Source organism: Olea europaea, unplaced genomic scaffold, assembly GCF_002742605.1.
Source record: "Olea europaea var. sylvestris unplaced genomic scaffold, O_europaea_v1 scaffold1668, whole genome shotgun sequence".
NCBI classification, from domain to species: Eukaryota; Viridiplantae; Streptophyta; class Magnoliopsida; order Lamiales; family Oleaceae; genus Olea; species Olea europaea.
In genome coordinates this window covers 66,039-83,528 of record NW_019234350.1, presented here as the reverse complement: position 1 = coordinate 83,528, position 17,490 = coordinate 66,039, and the positions used below count along the sequence as shown (strand labels likewise).

The 17,490-nt window shown below is 36.5% G+C and overlaps 1 protein-coding gene across 2 annotated transcripts in view; it reads left to right on the top strand.

Moving 5' to 3' along the window:
- LOC111377546 (actin-related protein 5) overlaps positions 1 to 11,414 on the top strand; it is a 14,412-nt gene extending 2,998 nt beyond the window's left edge. The window contains exons 4-12 of one of the 2 annotated variants that reach the window (XM_023000676.1): positions 966 to 1,010; positions 2,184 to 2,286; positions 2,496 to 2,605; positions 3,492 to 3,601; positions 3,685 to 3,775; positions 3,849 to 4,283; positions 9,850 to 9,977; positions 10,176 to 10,509; positions 10,596 to 11,414. In XM_023000676.1, the coding sequence (XP_022856444.1) occupies positions 966 to 1,010; positions 2,184 to 2,286; positions 2,496 to 2,605; positions 3,492 to 3,601; positions 3,685 to 3,775; positions 3,849 to 4,283; positions 9,850 to 9,977; positions 10,176 to 10,509; positions 10,596 to 11,096 (1,857 nt within the window). In that variant the 3' untranslated portion in view covers positions 11,097 to 11,414. Of the gene's footprint in view, positions 1 to 959; positions 1,011 to 2,178; positions 2,287 to 2,495; positions 2,606 to 3,491; positions 3,602 to 3,684; positions 3,776 to 3,848; positions 4,284 to 9,849; positions 9,978 to 10,175; positions 10,510 to 10,595 lie in introns of those variants that run through there. The other variant, XM_023000677.1, reaches the window with a different exon arrangement.
- The last annotated feature ends 6,076 nt before the right edge of the window (positions 11,415 to 17,490 follow it).

The following is a 17,490-nucleotide window of genomic DNA, read 5'->3' as shown; positions in this document are numbered from 1 at the left end:
AGAGTTCCTACTATATTAGAGTTATTGCTGGGGTCTAGCTAAATATTTTGGTCAGAATAAGACTTATGGCCCTAATGAAAGATAGATTTTATTGGGCTTCATTGAGAAGATATTATTCATATTATCTCGTGTGTCATTCATATCAGTTAAAGTCTATGAAACAAATAATAGTTTCTAATCACCCACTTGTCGTTCTACATACCTTTCACACGATCATAACATAGACTTTGTTTTTGGATTGCCTAAAGTTGCTAGAAGGTATTATTTTTATTGGTAGTTGTGGATAGATTATCATCTATGGCCATTTTGTTCCAGGTTCTGAAATTACTTATAATTTGAATACAATGTTGCTGTGGATAGTAACTTTGCGTTGTCGGTCGGATTTTTACATCATGGACTAATATTGGCAAACTCTTTGGATAATAACTGCATTATTCAGTAACATTGAGATTTCTCTCTAATTTTGCTTATCTTTTTGGATTCTTTTTCACTTATTTCTATTTTGTATGTGATTTCTTCCACTATTCTACATCCATTGGCGCTGGATTTGTTCTTTCCTCAGGTTGAATCTCTCTCAAAATTTAGTTTTTATATCCGCTGATGTCTGTGCGTGAGATTCAGTTGCTTTATATTTTATACATATTTCTTAACACTATTTATGATTGAGTTGCCTAATTGCTTAATCTCTCTGATTAAATGTAAAGTGATGCACGCGTAATGTTTTCAAAAGGAAAAAAACTCATCATAAGCCATCTCGAAATATTAATCTCTTTTATGTTTTTATGAGGGGAAAATTATATCTTGCACCATGTGTGGGGAACCATGTCATTTAGAATTATGATGTAATTTTTTTTAAACAGATTGTTGATTGAAAGCTCTGGAAGCTTTTAGTGGAATATTTTATATGTTGAATGCTATTGTGCTATTTTAGGTTCTGACCTTTCTTCTCTTTTCTGCACGACTAGATTCTTGACTTTGGCTTTGATCGACTGGGTGCAGATCAATCTCGGGTAAAATTGTACTTCCATTTATTTATTTTAGTTTCTTTTTGAACAGGGATGAAGATTTATTTTTTTTTTTGGGGGGGGGGGGAGGGGGGCTCAGCATATTGGTCCATCACTCTTGAGGTAATTTTTCAATAGCTGACCTGATGAGTGAAAAGCAAACTTTCAGTTTTTCTATATTTGGTAGCCTTTTTAAGAGCTAGATTTACTGCAATATTTATTGTATGTCCTTGTTTCGTTTGTATGATTCCCAAATGTGGAGGCTTTGGTATATGTGCTGGTCTTTTTGGGTCTTACTTTTGATATATTGTGATTCATGTTACCAATGATTCTTAGATTTATTATACAGTAAAATGGTATAATCTCACTTTGTTCAATGAAGAAGCAGACCAAGGTTACCTTGAAAGGGTCTCGGTGAGTCCACCTGTTTCAATTGACTTCTTTGTGCCCGTTCCTGCCGAATGAGATAAGATCAAGAGGGTTTTGGCATGAACTTTAGTGAAATCTATCATACGGAATATCATTTTCTTGTGAAGACCCTCTATGTATATCCATACCCGCTTTGGGTCGGACAAAAAAATAACTCAAGAGAAGTGCTTTTGACAAGAATGGGCCCCTTTTTTCATGCTTTTCCCAAATTTATAAAGAAAGCTGCAACCAAGAGAATTTCCCTAATCCTCCCTGAAATTAATTTTCACTAAGTTAAACATAGTTTCTATTACTTGAAAAAGATGTTGAGACCCAACTACTTACAGTCCAGGCAACATTCTAAAATTTGAGGCGCAAACAGTGCATTCTAAAATTAGAAATTTTGATACCAGTAAGTAATATCATATCAGAAAATCCTATATGTTAAAAAACAAAGTAGTGAAACAAAATTTGCTAGTTACAACTGAATTAGACAATTCCGGATTCTCCATCCTCCAAGTTTTGCCATATTAACATGAGTAAAGGTGCTGCTGGGGGAACAAGGCAATCTTTTTTCCAATGTGTTGGCAGAAAAATTAAAAGTTTGGTTTTTGTTGTACTTAGATTCACTTATTCTTATGGGCTACTTTGAAATTTGATATGCTGTGCATCATTGAATTTTTTCATGAAATAAATTAACTTCGTGATTTGCAAATTTTCAGCTCATTTTTGTAGCCTAAGTCTCTCTTTACCACTTTGATGGCAGAACAGATTGACCATCCTGTCTTGATTACTGAATGTGCTTGCAACCCAGTTCAGTCTCGTAGTAAAATGGCAGAACTCCTTTTTGAGTCATATGGAGTTCCTTCAGTAGGTACTAGCAGTTCTTAACTCTCTCTCTCTCTCACACACAAAATATAAAAATAAAAATAATAGCCGGAAGGAAATTGTGTTTTATTATTATATTTATGCATGCTTATCATTATGCTATGAATGTGGACCTTTTCCATTTTCCACTTTCCTGGGTTTACACACACATGCTTTGCTGCTGGATTGACTTTTCTGTTTTCCTTGTCATTGCAGCATTTGGTGTAGACGCTGCATTTAGCTACAAGTACAATCAGCAACTTGGAATTTGTAATAACAATGGTCTAGTGATCTGCTCTGGCTTTAATACAATGCATGTTATCCCGGTATGTTATAGATTACTGATTTTACTGATAAAACTTATCATGACGTAAATTAATGGATGCAACTGAAGTTCGGTACAAAAAGGCTAACGTGAAGAATGTTTACGATAGCAAATGTGCTCTGACATAATTGAAACAATAATTGCGTTCTAACCTCCATGAAACGTTAAATTAATGAACCAAGTGTTTATTCTGAACCTTCGAATGGAGTTCCCAACAACCGCCTTAAAATATTGGAACAAGGACATGATATCTTTTGATTTTTGATTGTCTGTCAAAGCATTAAGCACACTGCTTTTATATATTATTTCTTGTGAATCTTGGGTTCCCTATTGCTGAGGTTCACTCTCCCTATTTTATATCACCTCTATAGCTTTGGCTGTTGCAAATAAGCTCGTGAAGAACATTTACTCCTAATCTTTATAATTATACATCAAATATTTATCGAGAATTCTGAAGCAGAAATACATTTGAATTTACACATGGAATTGCAGAAATATTGTTTGTCATTGTTAATGGTTTGGGTTTTTTGGTCTGTCCTGATTGACAAAATATGATTGTGTATTGATTGTCATAAAGAGAATATTTATAGAGAATTCTGAAGCAGAAATACATGTGAATTTATACATGCTATTGCAGAAATATTGTTTGTCGTTGTTAATGTTTTGGGTTTTTTGGTCTGTCCTGATTGACATATGATTGTGTATTGATTCTCACAGAAAAATACATACATACTAAAATCAATCAGACAAGGTTACCATTAAATTTTCGTATACCAAGTTTTATCTTGCTCAATGTTTAATAACTACTCGCTCATGCAATTTCTTTTTTTGAGTTTTCAACAGTTTTTGAGAGTGAAGGGGATCATTTTTATTTTGTCCAATTTCAGTTTATCAATGGAGAACCTGTGTACGAAGCATGCAACCGTACTAATGTTGGTGGATATCATATTACTGATTATTTGAAGCAGCTTCTTTCACTTAAATACCCGCATCACATGTAAGAATTGATAATCTCTGTTTCATATTCGGAAATGTAAATTTTTCTGTTGCAATCTGACTTGCATTTAAATGTTGAATTAGATCTAAGCTTACGTGGGAGAAGGTGGAAGACTTGAAGATGGAACACTGTTATATTGCAACAGATTATGAGACAGAAGTTCAAGTGTTTCAGGTGAACACCTCTTTGCCCGACCTCCGGCCTCTATGTTTTCCTGTCAAAATTAACATATCAAGAATTTTGACAGAAAGGGGGTAAGGAAGCTGAGGAAAAGACCAGGTGTTGGCAACTTCCTTGGACTCCCTCCTTCACTGATGAGACTGCCCCATCTGAAGAAGAAATTGCTAGAAAGGCAGCTTTTAAAGAGAAGCAAGGTCAAAGACTTCGGGAAATGGCTGAAGCTAAGAGGTTCAATAGAATAAATGATCTTGAAAATGAAATGCGAGATTTGGAGATCCTTCTACAGAGGCTCAAGCATGTTGAAGAGGACGATGTTCTGTCAATCCTTGCAAAGACTAGATATACCACGAAATTGGAAGTAGAATCTGCCATTTCGAAGGCGACACAATCTTTACGAAAAGCAAAGGGTGAATCTGTTGAAAGTGTTGAGAAGACAGATCCTTCTGCTGCTGAAAAATACAACCTAATTAATGTACCAGATGAGGATCTCACACCCGAGCAGGTACTTATTATGTGGTTGCCAATAGGTTCCTCTATCTTAAATTTGCTTCAAGTTTGTGCTGTTTTAAATTTATTCTGCATGCTTATAGTTTCAATTCAAACTTACTTTCTGATAGGAACCTTCAAATAATGCAAGAGAAATAATAAACTTCTTTGCTAAACGAGAATTACAAAGCAACACTCTGCTGAAGAAAAGCAGAGTGTGTACAATGGAACTAAATAAATGATAATTTTTGGCTATTCGAGAGAGCCAATCCTCTCCTATCAGATTACCAAATTCTGCATACCCAGATGTCCATTTCCCTCCCCTATTTAAAGGTTGTTCTGCTTCTAGACTGTTCACCCCAACCATATTATGTAACCGTGCATGTGGCTTATTCTCTGTGTGTGTTTCCTCTTTTGCCCTTGCCCTCGCGCCTCTGATAAGTGACCTGTATTGCGGGTCTAACATTACTCCCCCCAACGAGACTCACCTTGTCCTCAAGGTGAAAGGAAGGAAATTGCTGTTTCAGCAGATCATACGATTCCCACGTCGCTTCCAGCGGTGGCAGCCCCTTCCATTGAATCAACACATCCAGTCCTCTAATGTTGTGACCTGACCCAGGTCGCACCCCCAGCACTGCTTCCGGTTCCACCAACATTTCTAATTCCTCATTCAGTTGATTAGGCACTTCATCCACAGCATGTGTTGCCCCCACTGCCTTGCGCAACTGTGAAACATGAAAAACCGGGTGAATGCTACAGGTGGGGGGTAAGGACAGCTTATACGCCACTGGTCCAATCCTCTTTTCCACTACAAATGGACCATAGAATCTTGGAGCCAATTTTTCATTATTCCTGGCAGCCAAAGTCTTCCGGCGATAGGGTCTGATCTTCAAGTATACCAAGTCCCCAACCTCGAACTGGATATCCCTGCGTTTAGCGTCGACTATGCCTTTCATTTTAGCTTGAGCTCGGAGTAGTTGTGCCTTTAACTCATCTAGTATTCGATCACGTTCCCTCAACTGTTGTTCTACTACTGAAACTGCCGTGCACCCTCTTTCAATCCTCACCAAGGCTGGGGGTTCCCTCCCATATACGATTTGGAAGGGAGTAGCTTTGGTGGCTGTATGAAAGGACGTGTTGTACCATAATTCTGCCTAGGGTAGCCAACTGAACCAAGATTTAGGTTGAGATGAAGCGAAACATTGAAGATAAGTTTCTAATGTGCGGTTCAGTACCTCTGTCTGTCCATCGGACTGGGGATGGTACGCTGTACTTCAGCTAAGCTTGGTTCCTTGCAACCTGAATAACTCTTCCAAAAATGACTCACAAAAATTTTATCTCGATCCGAAACGATAGAATGCGGTACTCCATGGAGTCGTACCACTTCCTTGATGAAAATTCTCGCCACACTAGCAGCCGTAAAAGGGTGTTTGAGCCCAATAAAGTGCCCATATTTACTCAGTCTATCAACCACCACCAAAATGGTGTCCATATTCCCCGACTTCGGTAACCCCTCGATGAAATCCATGGCAATATCTTCCCAAACCTGATTTGGAATAGTGGTTGTAGAAGGCCCGCCGGTGAGAGAGCACTGTATTTGTTTTGCTAACAAACCGTACACTGTCTAACATATTTACTTATGTCTGATTTCATTCCCTCCCAGTATACACTTGCTGCTATCCATTTGTAAGTCTTCAACCACCCAGAGTGGCCCCCTAACTTGCCATCATGTCCCTCTTGTAGCAGTATGGGAATTATTGTCGACCTTTTGGGTAGCACCACCCTTCCTTTAAATAGTAATTGACCATTCACCATTGCATAATCAGGTCGGCTGAGGGCATCTCTGGTGATGTCCTGGATGACCCCTTGCAATTGTGGGTCTGCCCTTACCTCTTCAGCTATTAATTCCAGTTGCACCATCGCCGGAATTGACATTGCCATTAATTCAGATGAAGAGCTTACTCGTGACAATGCATCAGCAGCCCTGTTCTCACTTCCTGGACGGTATTGGATTTCAAACTGATACCCCATCAATTTAACTAACCACTTCTGATACTCCGGGTTTACTTCCCGTTGCTCCATTAAAAACTTCAAACTTTTTTGATCGGTTCGAACTAAGAACTTCTGACCCAGCAAGTAGTGTTTCCACTTTTGGATTGCGAAAACGATGGCCATCAATTCCCGCTCATAGGCTGATTTCACCCTTCCCTTTGGGTTAAGAGCATGACTGAAAAATGCGATGGGGTGCTGATCCTGCATAAGTACTGCCCCCAAACCAAACCCCAAAGCATCAGCCTCTATAACGAAGGGCTTACTAAAGTCAGGAAGAGCAAGTACCGGCACCGTAGTCATGGCTACCTTCAAGCTATTAAAAGCTCGTTCTGATTCCTCATCCCAGAAAAAATTGTCTTTACGCAATCGTTCTGTTAATGGCCACGCCAACTTGCCATAATCCTTAACAAAACGACGGTAATACCCAGTCAGCCCCAAAAATCCCCTCAACTCCCGTAATGAACTGGGGCTTGGCCAGTCTATCATGGCTTGAATTTTAGACTTATCTACCGCCACCCCGTGACGGGAAATAATGTGCCCGAGATACTCCACCTCTGCCTGCCCAAAACTACATTTTTTTCTGTTGGCATGTAGCTGGTGTTGGGATAGCACCTGCAGTACACTCCTCAGATGCCTAATGTGTTCTTCTTCACTGCGACTGAACACTAAAATGTCGTCAAAGAACACTAACACAAAGCGCCTCAGCTTCTCTTTGAATACTTCATTCATGAGCGATTGGAATGTGGCCGGGGCGTTAGTGAGTCCAAACGGCATGACGATGAACTCATAATGCCCTTCATGTGTTCTGAACGCTGTTTTCGGAATGTCCTCCGGTTTGACTCGAATCTGATGGTAACCTGCCTTCAGATCCAACTTAGAAAAAATCGTGGCCCCATGTAATTCATCCAATAGTTCATCTATCACGGGAATGGGAAACTTATCCGGTACAGTCACCTTATTCACTGCTCGGTAATCTATACAAAATCTCCATCCCCCATCTTTTTTTCTCACCAGTAGAACCGGGCTAGAAAACGGGCTTGTGCTAGGCCTAATGATCCCAGCAGCTAACATCTCGCGAACTAACTTCTCTATCTCGTTTTTTTGATTATGCGGGTAACGATAGGGCCTTACGCTGACAGGGCCAGTCCTTGGTTGAAGAGTAATCGCGTGATCTCTGGTTCGTGGGGGTGGCAACCCCACGGGTTCTTCAAACAACTTCTCAAATTCCTCCAAGACCTGCTTAATTTCCTTCGATATCCCTCCCTGCCACTCCCTACCGTCAATTCCCAGGCTGCCTAACTCCAGAAGCACTCCTTCTCCCTCTCCTTTGAATGCTTTGACCATAGCCTTCAACGTAATCAATGTTTTGCTAAGGCTCGGGTCTCCCTGTAAGGTCATTGTGGTTCCTCCTACCTGAAATTTCATCCTGAGTGCCTTCCAGTCAATTTTCGTTTGGCCTAGAGTTGAAAGCCATTTCATTCCTAGAATCACGTCAGAACTCCCCAACTCCAAAGGAAGGAAGTCCTCTACTACCTCTATATTCTGCAAGGATAATTGCACTCCTTTACAAATTCCTGCCCCTTGCACTGCCAACCCAGTCCCCATGATCACCCCATACTTCAACGTCTCTGTTCTCGGCAACTGCAATTTCTGCACCAAGTCTGTCGCTATGAAATTATGACTAGCTCCACAATCAATTAACACCACTACTAGCTCGCCGGCAATTTTTCCTTTCAGCTTCATGGTCTGTGGTGGGGTAAGACCCACCACCGAATTCATGGACAATTCCACCATCTCGCCGGTCGTCAGTCCCTCGTCTTCTATTACCTCCTTGGGTGGTTCTTTATTTTCGTACTCTTCCTGGCGTTCATCATCGTACACCAACATTACTTGCAACTCTCGATTCTTGCACTTGTGCCCAATGGAATACTTCTCGTCACAACGGAAACATAGCCCCCTTTCCTTCTTGAAATTCAATTCAGCTTCACTGAGCTTCTTGAACACGGGGCTGGCCGCCGGTGTAAATCTGGTCGCCGGTAATTTTGGGTTGGAAATCTGGAGAGTGCCCGACTGATTTCTAGAAGACGGAAGGTACCCAGCTGGGTTAGGATTTAATTTGCTTCTTATTGGGCCCGATCCAGTAGCATAGGCCTGTAAGGCCTTGTTCTTCTCCTCAATCCTTTGGGCCAGTTCCATAATCTGCTCAAGCCCTTTGGGCCGTAACATCCTAATTTCGGCCTTAATTTCCGGATTCAGCCCATTTATGAAGTGGCCTTCCAGTATAGCCTCTGAAATATCTCCGATCGGGGCTGCAAGTGTCTCGAATGAGTGCCTGTAATTCATCACCGAACCCTCTTGTCGGAGGGCCAGGAATCGTTCCTTTGTGGTCCCCTCCAGCGCCGATTTGAAGCGAGCTCGCAGGAGTTCTTTGAGCGTTTCCCAACTACGAACACCCCTCCGCTTCTGTTCCCATTGATACCACGACAATGCTCCTTCCTCAAAACACAAACCCGCCGTTTCCAATTTCTCCAGCTCCGTTAAGTGATTCACAGTGAAATATCGTTCGGCCTTGAAAATCCATTCCTCCGGATTATTTCCCGTGAACACCGGCATCTCCAACCTCCTCCCCTTGATTTCTGTTTTCCAGCCCCCACCGGTTGTAAAACTCCCTTCTCTGCCATTTATCCCCACATCTGGAGATACCTCAGATTGCCCAGTGTATTCTGAGTCTTTCGCTCTTGCTTGTCCCTTGCCTTTTTTCTCTCGTTCAGCTTCCTCCCACCTTGCCCTTATGAAGGTGAACTGTTCAGAAATGATGGCCATATTTTTTTCAATATTCTGTACTCGCTGCATCTCTATCTGCAATTTCTCCATTCCCATTTGCATTCCTTCCATTTGCTCCTGAAATTTTTGCTGAGATTCTTCTAAATTTCCCACCCTATCTGTTAAGTTCACCATCGGATCGGTTTGCTTTGATACCAATGATAGGAACCTTCAAATAATGCAAGAGAAATAATAAACTTCTTTGCTAAACGAGAATTACAAAGCAACACTCTGCTAAGGAAAAGCAGAGTGTGTACAATGGAACTAAATAAATGATAATTTTTGGCTATTCGAGAGAGCCAATCCTCTCCTAACAGATTACCAAATTCTGCATACCCAGATGTCCATTTCCCTCCCCTATTTAAAGGTTGTTCTGCTTCTAAACTGTTCACCCCAACCATATTATGTAACCGTGCATGTGGCTTATTCTCTGTGTGTGTTTCCTCTTTTGCCCTTGCCTTCGCGCCTCTGATAAGTGACCTGTATTGCGGGTCTAACACTTTCATTCTGAATTTCTGATAACATTTGGTCCGAACAACTACTCTGCATTTTCTCTCTAGCTGGATTCTTGTGATAGCATTTGTATTTTGAAAAGCATGGTTGTGGAATTTGACATTGTAACTTTTTAGTGCAATCTTGTTCAATTCACCGTAGTTTGATGGTTTTGGAACTGATAGTGCATGATCTTGAATTCCCCTCCTTCACAGCTTAAGCAAAAGAGAAAGCAGTTATTTATCAAATCCACATCTGAAGCACGGCAGCAGAGAAAACAGAAACAGATCGAAGAAGAATTAGAAAGAGAAAGAAAAAGGCAATTAGAAGAAGAAAAAAGACGGTATGTTGCTGAACTCAAAATTTTGGACGTTTGAGTAACTATTTAATTGTCTTCAGAAGTGAGGTGAACGAAGAAGATAGATGGTCTTTCTATATTTTTACCTTGTTACACTAATCACACGTTTTACTAGTATGATTTTATACTTGACTGCTATTTATCCCTCCTTTTTTTATTGCCTTGTGTCTTTCTTGAGCATAGAGAGAACCCTGAGCAGTACTTGGATGAGTTGCGTTCGAAACACAGAGATCTTTCTGAGAAGGTCGATCAGCGGAAGAGATTGAAGACAAATGGAAATCATAATTCATCCGGAGGTGTTGGCCGCGGCGAGAGATTGAATTCTTCCCAGAGAGAGAGGATGCGCCTCTTGACTACTGCAGCATTTGACAGAGGGAAGGGGGAGGATACTTTTGGCATGAAAGATGAAGATTGGCAGCTTTACAAGCTAATGAGCCGGGATAATGATGATGATGACGACGATGACCAGCCAGATCTGGACGAAGCAGAGCTGGTCCGTGTTACTTCTCGACTACGGGTGAGTAATTGATATCTGGGTTTTCGATTTGTTACTTCTCGTTATCATTTCCTCTGCACAGACATCTTACATGTGAACTACTCTAGGAAATCGATCCAACATTTATTTTCAAGGCAGAATCAGGGTCTTCTACTGCAGAGGCACCACATTTTCGCCCTCTAACCAAGGAAGATTTCCAGATTATACTTGGCGTAGAAAGATTTCGTTGCCCTGAAATTCTGTTTCATCCCAATTGGATTGGGGTTGAGCAGTTAGGGTTGGACGAGATGGCTGGCAACTCAATACAGGGGTTGCTTGATAAGGGACGATGCTCGGAGGAAAGAATAACCAATTCAATTCTTCTCACCGGGGGAAGCTGTCTCTTTCCAGGCATGAGCGAGCGCTTGGAAGCTGGAATTCGTATGATCAGACCAAGTGGTACACCTATAAGAATTATCAAAGCGTTGAACCCGATTTTCGATGCATGGCGTGGAGCTTCTGCTTATGCTGCTGCAATGCAATTCCCTCAGCAAACATTTAGTAAGATGGATTATTACGAAAAGGGTGAAGAGTGGCTTAAGAAGTACCAAATCAGGTACACAATCTAAGATTTGGTTTCCCCGGAAATGAAGTTATGTACTAGCATATAATGGCAATGACAAATTTCGTTTTGCAAATGTATATTTATCTGGACTTTCCCCAGATGTGCAATACAGCTCATACATGCCATTAATTTTAATTTTTAAGTTGGCCATTGCTGATGTTTTCTTTGCACTGGACGATCTAGCTTTGTCCTCGTTCTGTCTTATACTATGTCGTGCTAGAAATCATGGAATGCTTCGAATATAGAAGGTCGAAGAATCATGTAATCGTTGCTTCAGTCCCAGTTTTCAAATCAAAATGCTCTTATGTGGCTGTTCTGTGCAGAGCTATAAATTTTGACAAATTGATACAATCAAGACTATACTATTTGAGACACGATTGGTACTACGAACTAGATGACATTGCACAAGACGACAAACATTACCTTACTAATGCTAATGTAATCCAGTATATTGTATTTGTTATCAATGTTTAGCTCTTGAGATTGAAAAGGTTTGCCCATGTTTGGTTTGGATAAAATTTAGATTTTTATTAGATTTTTGTTAAAAGTTGGTGAAATATGTAGTTGAAAAGTTAATAAAAGTTGTGAATACTATGAAATGTGTAGTTGAAAATAAATTTAAAAACAAAAAGAGTATCAATGTCCAACAATTCCAATTTAAAAGAGATTGATTGAAAGGGCAGGATAGGATGAATGACTGTATGATGTTTGCATACAATACGCACCGTTCCCAGTACAAAAACAATTGGACTAATTTTCTTGATAAGGTTCAAAACAATGTTTCTTGGACTATCTGCTACTACAATTTTATCAAGCAAATTCCTAAACCTATAAAGGCAACTCACCAGCACAACCTCATCTTTGTTGACCATAAGATCCTCAATCTTGATAGTTTTCCACTTTTGAGCTATAGCATAGAACCGAAAATGAAATGTTAAAAGTCTTAGCATAACTAGCTAAGTGTCATCATGTCTCTTCAACCCTTTCTGATGGTCGAAACCCTGGACATGGAAGATCAATCCCAGTAATACTAAGCTTGGGGAGACCACCAGGCCAAAACGAGAGACGTAGAAAGCAAGCCACTGAAAACCATATAGAATACCAAAATCAATGATGTGAAGCCTTGTGGCATTTTTAGCCGCGTTCATTTTGGTCTGATTTGCAAAGAAGTTAGAGATCTTCCTAAATTGAATGTAGCAGGATAGATATGATACGCTTTCAAGATACCAGCAATTGGCGTTTTAAAAGTTAATGAATTAGATAACATGGTAGATAAAATGATTGATGAGACAATATTTCGTTAAATTTATCAAGTTCTTTAACTTTGAAATGTCAAATGCAAGTGACAATGAAATGCGTATTTTAATAAGTCCAATAATAATTTGAAAAGTTTGTAAAGTTCAATGATAGTTGAAAAATATTTAAAAATTAAAGACAAGTCCATCCCTCACCTCTAATCTCCCCTCCACCATCCCACCCCAAAACTCGTAAGATTAGAGAATAAGGTGGTCAGCCCAGAGGGTGGCCACGGGTTGGCAAAATTTGATTGGACAATTTTGCCCCTAATCGGTAGAAATGGCAAAATAAACCCCTTGCCCTTGCCCTTGCCCCAACGGGTTGGCGGGGCAGAAAAAAAGTTAGTTTGAACATTATTTGCTTTGGATTTTAAAATTTTGAATTTGTATTTTATTTTCTAATAATATCATAACGAAAAATTTTGAAAATTTAATTAAAAAAAAAAAACACTGCCGCCTCTAGTAACCGGCTGGTCCGGTTGTGGGGTCAACCGTATAAAACAACACCCACAAATGAGGTTTGGCACGCGTTTCGTTGGTGTTCCCAATCCCAGAGGTTTTAGAGGAAATACCTATAGATAGCCTAAATATAAGAGAGATTTGTAAGATTAGACCAAAAACTATAATCATTTGAGAAATAGCCTTTTAACAATAATCTTTCCAAAAATACCCCCTCATTGAGAAATTGCAATTAAAGCTACTACAATGTATAAAAACTTTCAATTAGGTCCCCAAAAAAATATAGATAAACAATCTTTAATAAATTTAAATCCAAATATTATACAAAATTTTATTGATCCAAAAAATGCAATAGAAAATGAATTAAATTACTTAGAAGAAGATCTGAAGAGTTTCTTTACAGAATATTTAGATCCAAAATTAAAATATAAAAATATTTCTATAGATAATAGAACAATCAAAACAGAAAATAATATACATAAGCTAATTCTTAACCTGAGAAGAAGAATTGAAAAATTAAACATAATTATTAAAGGAAAGACTTTAACAAAAGATAGTGAATTTTATAAATTCTATTGTGATATTTTAAATATTTATGAAGAATTTAACTGGCTCAAAATTTTTAACCTCTTCGTTGTACACTCCGTAAAAATGGTATCAGAGCCATGCTACGAACCAAAAATTATGATGAACATAGTAGATGAAGAAAGTATAATTGAAGAATTTTTAAAAAAAGTTGAAAAACATAAAAAACATAATTATCCCTATTTACCTAAAAACACCACAAATGAAAGTTTTGAAGATATACACAAAAGATTAGAAAATTTAGAATATAATCTACAAGTAGGAAATGCTCTTTTAGATAAAAATTTTAAAGGAAAAGATATGATTATAATTAATCCACCTCAAGATTTTAGGATAACACAAAAAGAAAAAGGGAAAAAATGAAGAAAAATAATATATGATTACAGATGTAGAAGAAATAGAACAAAAATTTTTAGAATATACAGGTGAAGAGTATGAAAAATATAAAAAACAGTTAGAAGAATTAACTGAAAAAATGAAAAATATAAAGATGAATACTAATTCATCATCAAGCCAAAATATAAAAGTAGAATTCTGCAGTGATGAAGAATATGATCATCCTTATGGTACCCCAATACCTGATAAGGCTGATATTAATCAATATAGAAAAACACAGAAAAGATATGCTGGAAATATAAGAAAACAATCCATAAAAGAAATAAACCCAATGAAATCTTATAATGAACCAATCCACACAACAAGAGTATGGTTAAATCTAGACTGTGTAGATAAAAATAAAGCTATTGAAACATGGATGAAAAGTACAGATTTAGCAATACAATTTAATAAATGGGAAACATATACAGCTTTTGAATTTATAGAACATACATTCAGAGGAATTGTTTCTCAATGGTGGAGAAAGTTACCAGAAACTATTAAAGGAAGAATAAAGTATGGAGCAGGTAGAACAGAAGTGTTAGATAATAGAAATATTTTAAATGAACAAAATATTCAGGAGATATTAAAAAGATTTGAAAAAATCTTAATAACATAATTCTTAGGAGATAGATATGCTTCTAAAGAAGAAGAAAGAAAACAAGATGAATATAATGAAGGAATGATAGCAATGTAAAATTTAAAGATATGTGATATATGTGAGCTAGAAAGATACACATGTAAATTCGAAGAAATATACTATATACTAAATCAAGGAGATTATTAAGAAAATAAACCTATATTAAGGTCTTATTTTACTAAGTTACCATTCCCATGGAGAATTAAGTTATTAAAAAAATATGAGATATTATTACCTCTAGGAGAAGAGGAAGGAGTAAAAATAGATAGTTTTGAAAGTAAGGCTGAATTTACAAAAAAGTTGATAGGCATGTGGTGTAGAGAAGCATTAGAAAATAAGAAAGCATATAAAATAAGGAAGAATCCATTATGTTGTTACAAAGATATTGGCCAAGTTGAACAATTTGGATGCCATAAAAAGAAATACAAACCATATAAGAAATATAAAAGAAAATTCAAAAACTATAAAAAATTCAATAAGAGAAATTTTAAACCATACAAAAAATATTTTAAGAAAAGAAATTGGAATCAAAAGCCTAAATCAAGAAATATAAAAAAATGTAGATGTTTTATTTGTAATGAAAAAGGACACATTGCCCCTCAATATTCTAAAAAGAAAAATAGACAAAATATAAAAACTCTTAGAATTTATAAAAAATTCCAAAATAATAGTGACATAGAACCAATTGAATATTTTGAAAATATAAGTAGTGAATGCAGTAGCATTTATGAATTAAATACATCCTCATTAGAAGAAGATTATGAGGAGATAGTATATATGAATCAAGAGATACAACAATCAGAAATAGAAATAGAAACAACTGAAGAAGTTGAAAACTCTATAGAAGGTATAAATCAAGAAATTACCTTTGATATTAAAAAATACACAGGAATCACTAAGAAGATATTAGACCTACAAGAAAAAAATGTATTCCATCAAGGATTCTTAAGAATTTTACTAAGAGTAAATAAAACAATTGTAAGTATGAATGATAAAGAAATGTCTATCAATATAGAAGATACTATAGGAAAAGCAAGAATTCCTATAATTACAAAAGAATGGGTAAAACAAAAGTTATCCAAAATCTCAGAAAATGTAAGAAACAAATTAAAATGTATTGAAATAGGAGGAGTCCAAATAATGGTAAAAGGATTTTTTAGAGAAGGTATGAACATACCAATAGAAATATACTGTATGGACAACAGAATCTTACAAGATCCTATAGATGCTCTATTAGGAACAGTCGTAGGAAACTTAGTCTATCAGAAGATAATATTTACTGTAAAATCAAATTATGCAATATCATTAAATGATGAAAATATTGACCAAAGTTTCAATTTATACTATAGAATTGGAAACTTGAAAATGTTACGAAGAAGTAAGGCTATTAGTATAAGTATAAAATCAATTTTTGCTTTTAGTACCGGCCATCATAACAATTTAAGGAAAATAACTGATAATATTATTATACATAAATATTTTGAGGAATTAGCACAATATATACCTCCTAGGAAATACCAAGAACATGAAATCACTATATCAGAACAGATAATGCTTGATTTGCACAAATAAGTTAGAGAAATAAATTCTGAAGGAGAACTAATAAGAAGTAATAGTGTCAGTTTAGAAGGAGATAATCTTATTGCAAGATTTTCCTCTAGACAAGACTCTAGGATAAGCAAACTTAAGAATTTAAGTATTGCTGAACCATCAAGTTCGTAATATTACATTAAGACAAGATATGTAAATCAAGAAGGATATAAGAAGAATCTTCTTGTCCTCATAGATATTGGAGCAGATAAAAGTCATGTAAATGCTAAATTTGTTAGTCATTTAATAGATTTTGAAATACCAGAACCATATATATTAAAAGATTATTTAGGAAATAATCTTGAAATAAGAAAATATGTTAAGTTCCCTCTTATACTTATAAGAGAGGATTAGAAAGAATATATTAAAAAAATAATTCTATATAAAGATGAATTATATGGAGTAGATCGTTTACATATTCTACTAGGAATGAACTTTCTTGAGAAATATAGTCCTTATAAAATCTGCCAAGGATATTTAAAGATAACAGTTGATGATAACTCAATCATCATATCAAGAATAGATGAAAATATGAAATCATTGTTATCATGGAAAGAGTAATAAGCACTAATTCCATGAGTCCATATATTGAAATTACACTTAATATAAAAAGTTATTGTAGAATTAAATTTCATGTTTACTTAGATACATGAAGTACAATAAGCTTATACTTACCAAATGTATTACCATCTGAATACTGGATATACAATTCAAAGAAAATAGTCACCTCTACAACAGCAGGTGAAAATAAGATAATATACAGCAAATATGCTACGCAAGTACTTTTTCTAATTTCCTTTAGAGAAGTATTTGTTGATACAATATACATGTCAACCACAATTGGATGTGATATACTAGGACAAAATTTCCTATTAAAATATGCACCATTTACACAATATATTGATAAGTATATGTTCACAACACCTTGTGCACATAAAATATTTACACCAAAAATAAATAAAGCTGTTACAATAGCATATACTGATATAAACCATCAGAGCTCCTCAACCCAGCGTGGTGGATGTTGGAGTACAGAAAAATTTAAACCAGTTACAATCTTAAAAATGACAACAGAAAATAGGATTGAAAAACTGAAAAAAAAAATTTCTGAAACATATTATGAAAATTCATTAGAAAAATGGAATACAGACAAAGTAAAGGCAAAAATAGAATTAACCAATCCAGACGCAATTGTAAGAGTCAAACCTATGAAATATAGTGTTGATGATCAAAAAGAATTTAAAGACTAGATAAAAGAATTGCTAGAAGCCAGATTGATTAGGTCTAGTAAAAGCCCACATAGCAGCCCAGCCTTTATGGCTAGGAAACATAGTGAGATAAAAAGAGGAAAAGCCAGAATGGTGATAAACTATAAAAAGTTAAATGAAATTACCAAGTTTGATGGATATTATTTGCCAAATAAGGACACCCTTATTAAGCAAGTACAGAATAAA